Raw genomic sequence first — 6,802 nt, 5'->3', positions numbered from 1 at the left:
CAAAAACACCCTTCAGCTTTTGTATTCACATCTGCCGCGGTCTTCTGTTTAAATTGCACCAATCGGATTGTTCCCAACGAGCCGAAATGATTGCCGGGAGCGGAAGTCGTGATAGTGTAGTTTTCGCTAGTTCGACTTCAAGGAATTGACGTCATGTATGAACTACATATCCCAAGAACAGCTGTCAAGAGCGTAAACCCATGTGTTTACACGGTGCCCATGCCTCGGAAAACGGTACTGCTAGCTAGCTGTGCGTTAGCTTGTTTCTATAAAGTTGCAGTAACACAAATTAGTGTTTTTACAGCAACACACGAGGCTCTTAACGTTAAATGAGAGAAAACATTTGGCGTTTATGAACAGATAACTTTGATTCTGATTTTCAAATAAGAAAATTTAACATTGAGTTGTATGTTTTCGGCAAAAAATAGATAGTAAAAATGTCTGTGTTTATGGATTTAAACATCATCGCCATTGCTGACAAGGCAAAGCTGCAGAGCACAATAGAGACAGCTGCTCACCGTAAGTTTAACTTTTAGCCAGTTGGTGTGCTAGCAAGTTACATGTTGCCAAACGTCAGGTCTTCTTGAATACAGTTACCTTCTGTTGGGTAGTCTTGTAGTTTAGATAACTACATGGCTATGTGAGAAGTCCAGAACCATGATATGCATCTGTACTGTCCAAGGCTCTTCTCTTCTTTATAACTTACGATATTAACATTTTATTCATTATTACATCTGTTGTAAATATGCCTACTCATCTTATACAGTAGGGCCACAACAGCCTTGAAAGTGAGATATTTTTTTTTCATTTAAAGACGAGGAAGAGAAACTTTAGAAAAACTACAAGCACTTTGGGGTGGATACGTGATGATTAGCCTTTACTTCAGTGGTAAATAACCCTGGTCCTGGAGATCTAACTAGTTACCTTGCTGAAGAGTTTAGCTCCCACCCTAATCAGCCCTGGCTGATCCATTTAATTATTGCATTTAGGAGTCCTTAATGAACTGAGTGAGGAGTTTCACAGGCGGGTGAAAGTAAAACCTGCAGGAAGGTACTTTTCCAGGAAGAGGGTTGGTGATTGTTGCCCTACATCAGTGGTCTTGAGCCCTAGTCCTGGAAAGCCGCCTTCCTGCAGAGTTTATTTCCAACCTGTATGCAACAAGCTACCCCACCCCTTACTTACCACTTACTGTCTGATCCAGCCAATCAGGGATTTCATGTTAAAAGTATTATTTGTTTTTCTTTTCAATAAAATTGAGAAGTTAAACCAAAAAGTAGAAACAAAAGGGCAGTCAACAAAAAGATGAGGAATGGATTCACATTGCACTTGACAGAAGATGCAGCTAAAATTATTGTTTTGGAATTTTGCTATTATCTCACTTGTAGGGAAATATTGTGAAAATATTGTGATCTTCAAATGTACTTCTCTAGCTTTATTGGAAATGTAGAATTTATAGGGTAGAAGCCATGCTTTTCTCCAAGTAATATCTGTGATTAATGCATTGCAAAAGACTTTTCCTCTGGGGGTGATACATTTGTGAGTGAAATACATTGGTTAGCAATTTAGGTAGCTACATTTTGGGTCATGAATGCTAAGACTTTCCACAAAAAACTTGTACTCATCCCTCACAACAACTTTTACAACTGAGTCTTTATAAGCTGAATAAACCCATTTGGAACTGCTGTTATAACAGAATTAAATTCCTTATGGCCCAACAGGAAAGCTGTGTTTAGTCAAAGTTAAAGTAAGAATATAAGTGTCCATTTTTCGTCAAACAGATCAGACAAATAATCTATGCCGTTATTGTGCCAGTTCTCAAGGAAAAGTGATGTGTTTTTAATCAGGACTAATTCATTTAATTAATTCATTCAATTCTGTCCCAAAAAATGCATAAAAGTTTATTTTTTAAACATCATATGTAATTTCATTTTCTTTCAGTTGGCTACTCCACAGTTGCAATAAATTATGTGGTGGAAGGGCAACAGAAGAAACAGGTAATCCGTTGTGATTAAGCTTTGTCTATAGAAATGCTGTGCATGTGTTTGAAATTTGAATCAGAATCAGAATACTTTATTGATCCCAGAGGGAAATTGCAGTTGTTACAATTGTAACCATTAATGTAAAAGAATAAACACTCTAATAATTTTAAAAAAAATTATTTGAAACAAGAGAGAAATTTGCAGTATGTACATATTGGCGAAATAACTTTGTGCTTATGTCTTGATGTGGATTACAGCAAATTCCTAAGCCGCAACCAGTGGCAGAGCTCTTTGAGAAATTCCCAATTGTACAGGTGACTTGCTTTATTTGTGGTCATTGAACTTTTATATGAAACTTTTTGTCCATAAGCAGTCTGAGTCTTCTAATCCATGTTTTCTCTCACATAGGGTAAATCCAGGCCTATTAAAGTGTTGAACCGTTTGACAGTGGTAGCCACAGATGCTTCTCACTTTGTAAGTCTTAATAAAATGTCAGCTGGTAATGTTGTTATGAGCTGGAATTACTAATAATAATTGGAACATATTCTTGTGTGGTATTCACTTTAGAGGTTGGCCAATGCGTACAAAGACTTTGACATTTTGGCTGTGTTTCCCAAAACAGAGAAGCTGTTCCATGTAAGTCAAACAGTTTCTATAAATATATAGATAAATATTTATTGTTCTTTCTAAATGTTTCTCCTCAATGTTTCAAGCCCTCTAATAATCTGCAGCCATATTAAGAAATTTAATCCTTATATATTACATCGTGTTTCATTGCAACAGGCAGCCTGCATGACCTATGATGTGGACATCATCTGCATAGCTGCGACTGAAAAGCAGCCTTTCCACTGCAAAAGATCTCCAATCAATGGGGTTAGTTCACATTGACAGTATTCATGAGTCACTGTTGCATAGTGATTACACTGTGATACACTTACTACACTTAGCCTCTGAGCAGACAGTAATTTATCAAATAGAGTAAGTCTATCGCGATTTGTTGCTAAAACTTGATTTCTCAGTTAAAAAAAAATCATTTTCACGGTGAATCGGCAGTGATTTGGCAGTTGAGTTAAGTCACTTGAAATTTTTAAACCTAGAACTCACCAGTATGATACTTTTTTCAACTTTTTTGTAATAGGCAAGACACTTAAGAAATAATTATTATTTATTATTAATAATAATTCCATATTGTCCTTATGTTCTTCTTGGCGCTCCACATGAATAACTTCACTTAGATGCTATAGTTAAAAAAACAAAGAAATGAAAAAGTGGAAAACAAAAAATACATCTCAGATCTCCTGTTGTGAGGTGTAGTGTGTATCAGTATCACTGAATTGATGATGACCTAACTCAGGGGTTGGCAACATGCAGCTCCGCAGCCACACATGCTTCTTTTACTGTCCTGTTACGGCTCCACAGCAGAATTAGATTTTTGGGTAAAAATAAAATAATCCTCCTTTGCAGTAAAATAAAGCTCTGCTGATCGTTCTAATACAGTTTTAACAATAAACTGTCTTAAACGCACCTTTTAACCCTGAAGATCAGCATGCAAACTACTGGTTACATAGCAACACAAACAACAGTCTTGCCTAGCTAGTAGTTAACGAAAAGGAAAAAATTAATGAAAAAGAAAATTAAGATGAGCATAAATAATTTGGTTAAAAATGGACTTATTTGCATTTATAATCACTCCAGCTGGTTTCCTGATACGTTTAATCTGCAGCGAGAAACTGTCAAATATGAAAACATCATGAAGCTAAAGTCAGCTTCTCATACTAATTATCCTGTTCCTCCTTAAATGGTGCAGCAGTTACGTTTTGGTGCCTTGGGCACCGTTGAAGGTGGAACGGGAAAATTCGAACAAGAAGCTGGTGAATGAGAAGCGACTTCAGCCTCGTAAAAAGTCGAACATTGAAAGACGTTTTACAAGAAATTATTAGACTTTTCCTGGTGGATATGCGAGAAATGTCGCTATAGCTGAGCTAAAGCTTAAAGCAGAGCAAAGTAAGTCTGCGTTTGTGTTTATATTATATTTTTAGCCTGAGCTAGGACATTAGCACATACTGAGACATATTTACAGCCAAGATGGTAAAATGGACATAAAATGTTGTGGCTCCCAAGGTGGTTTGATTTTTTTGTTGACAGGACAAAATGGCTCTTCTTTACATTTGGGTTGCGACCCCTGACATAACTGAGGAGTTTAATAAATGCTTATTCACTAAATATAGTCACTCAATGACAGACAAAATACCTCTTCAGTCAGTTAGCCTATCTAAACCAGTAAGTTTAAACAGTCAAAAAAAACTGTATTCATTGTTGATGATAAACTTGGTTACTGCTCTGCAACATTTATCCAACTGACATCCTTGACTTTTTGCTATAATAAAAGATGAAGGATGACCAGAAAAATAACTTGGGAATAACTGGCCCCAGCATGGTCAAAGCTCTCACCTGTAATCATAGTTGGTTGGGCTCATTTATGAACCCCTTAGAGAACGATTTTCTATGTGAGCATAGTTCAGTCAAACAGTGGACGGCAGCCAAGAAATAAATGAGAGTATTGATACAACATTGACAAACGTCATAGTAGTTAAGTTTCTCTTACAAAAGTCAGAAAACTGCTCAGAAAACTGGATCAAATGTTTAATCACATGTAACATATTACTTGACTTGGCAACTACTAATGGAAGCATTTACTACACAAGTAACTATTCTCATCTAAACTAAAATTGCTTTTATGAAATACCGCTAGACCATGGACCTCTGCCACTGTGCATTATAGTTGTGCTGTAGTGCTGTCTCTTTTAACTCTATTCTCTTTTCTTTTATCTTCTTCTTTATTACATTGTTCTATATTAACTGTAACTTTTATCCAAAGTATCAAAAATAAGTACAGATTTTTTTCAGATATTTAGCCTTAATACAGGTCTACAACAGTTGTCCTACTGTTCTCTCTTACAGTAGAGAAGGAGAGTGTGATGGATATTCTCATTTATCAGTGGCCTTAAAAATACTGTATAACCTGTCAATGTAATTGTTAGATGAGAACTTGATTACTAATTAAATCAATAGTGGCAGATCTAAAGAAAACCTAGAGAACATCACCCCTATTTCCCTCATTGTGATTGTGTGTTTGTCCATATTCGTTCTGTAAGGCTATTGAGAGGGGAGTGCACTTTGAGATAAGCTACACAGCAGCCATCAGAGACTCCACCATGAAGAAATACACCATCGCAAATGCCATCAATTTGATGTCCGTATGCAAGGGCAAGGTAAGTTGTGCTGCACTCTTTGCTAACACAGATACGCACATATCATGCTCATAATGTCTGATATGTTGAAGTAACTGTGTTTTCCCAACTTTTTAGAATGTGATTGTGGCCAGTGGAGCAGAGGCAGTAAGAGAACATGCTTTTCTTTTTTCTCTTTAATACTTGCCGTGAGGAATTGGCCTAGTATGTAGTCATTTATTCCTTGATATTCTTCTTGCTTTCTTATTTAGCCCCTGGAATTGCGTGGCCCATACGACATTGCCAATCTGTATCCTTTATTGTTTGGGGTTGTCAAGGAGTTGTACTGTGTTTGAAGGCTTGTATGAGTTGGAATGATCCTTAATGCAGAGTCTAGGGGGCTAGTGTTTGGCCTCTCGGAGGGGGACGCTAAAGCTGCTGTCTCAACTAACTGCCGATCGGTCGTACTGCATGGAGGTAAATTACATATATACTCTTTAGCTTTCATTATCACTGTGTTGCAAAAATAACCGATTTACCTTGTTGTGAAGTTTCTGTTCATGCTTATGTTGCTGATTAATCAAGTACGCTGGATTGGTTTTATACTTATTAAATTGATAGAAAGTATCTTGTTACTCTTGGTGATGTTGTTTCTAAGTAGTATTTAGTAGTATTTTTTTATGGTGTTCCACAGGGGTCCATTCTTAGTCCACTTCTTTTGTTTATTTTATTCCTTTTGTTTATTTTATGTTATTTGTTTTTATGTTACCAAAATGTGGTTGCTTTTATTTTATTGGGTGCTTTCTGTATTTTATTATAATCTCTTTAGAGCAGTTTGAGCAGCATTCTATGTATGAAAGGTGCTGTACAAAAAAAGTCTATTTATTATTAAATGTTATCAGACACGGTTTTAAATTCTGTCTTATTTCAGCTGAAATCTCAAGATAATACCTGCAGTTTATAAACCTTTTTGTTTCTTTTATATTGTAGAAACCCGGGCAACAGCGTTAGGTATCATTCACACCATGAAGAGACCCCAGCCGCCCAGTGAGCAGCCAGAAGAAGAAACTCCAGCTGCCAAAAAGGCCAAAACTGAAACAGATTAGTTCAGACACGAAGTAGGAGCAGGTTTTTTTTTTTTTTATTCACATTGTTCAACTAGTCAACTTTTTTTCTTTTTTTATGCATATCTTAAAGCTCCAGAACCTGATTTTCTGTATTTTTTTAACTTATTGGTATAAAACATAAAACATCAAAGTACCAGTTAAAAGGGTATCAAACAAAACAGAATATTGAAAATAATGTTTATTCAGAAAAAATAACAAGCAACAATGAGATTATTTGAAAACAAGAAACAAATAAAAACAAGAAACAATGCAAGTCTCCTTAAGTGCATTCAGCATGTCAGTAAATACAGATTAGCGTTGAAAAATGTATCAGATACACTGACATTATCAAACATAGCACACAACTTGAGGCCAAGTTCTGGTTCTTCAAGAAATGTACTTCTAAATGTCAGCATGTAGTCGCATGCTGCCAAAAAAATAAATAAATAAATATAGTAACTGAACCTCAAACAGTAATTGCCACATT

The 6,802-nt window shown here is 36.0% G+C and overlaps 1 protein-coding gene across 2 annotated transcripts; it reads left to right on the top strand.

Moving 5' to 3' along the window:
• The first annotated feature begins 185 nt into the window (after positions 1-185).
• On the top strand, positions 186-6,786 carry rpp30 (ribonuclease P/MRP 30 subunit). Of its 2 annotated transcripts, none has more exons than XM_036573008.1 (11): positions 186-250; positions 1,939-1,994; positions 2,237-2,293; positions 2,388-2,453; positions 2,547-2,615; positions 2,763-2,852; positions 5,135-5,251; positions 5,348-5,377; positions 5,482-5,519; positions 5,607-5,686; positions 6,200-6,786. In XM_036573008.1, exons 1-11 carry the CDS (start codon positions 220-222, stop codon positions 6,313-6,315), a joined length of 750 nt encoding a protein of 249 aa, XP_036428901.1. In that variant the 5' UTR covers positions 186-219; the 3' UTR covers positions 6,316-6,786. The 2 variants fall into 2 exon arrangements, with proteins under 2 accessions (XP_036428901.1, XP_036428900.1); XM_036573007.1 differs by having other exon boundaries at positions 212-519.
• The last annotated feature ends 16 nt before the right edge of the window (positions 6,787-6,802 follow it).

The sequence above is a fragment of the Colossoma macropomum genome, unplaced genomic scaffold (assembly GCF_904425465.1).
Source record: "Colossoma macropomum unplaced genomic scaffold, Colossoma_macropomum, whole genome shotgun sequence".
NCBI lineage: Eukaryota > Metazoa > Chordata > Actinopteri > Characiformes > Serrasalmidae > Colossoma > Colossoma macropomum.
This window is presented reverse-complemented; position numbering and strand designations above follow the sequence as displayed.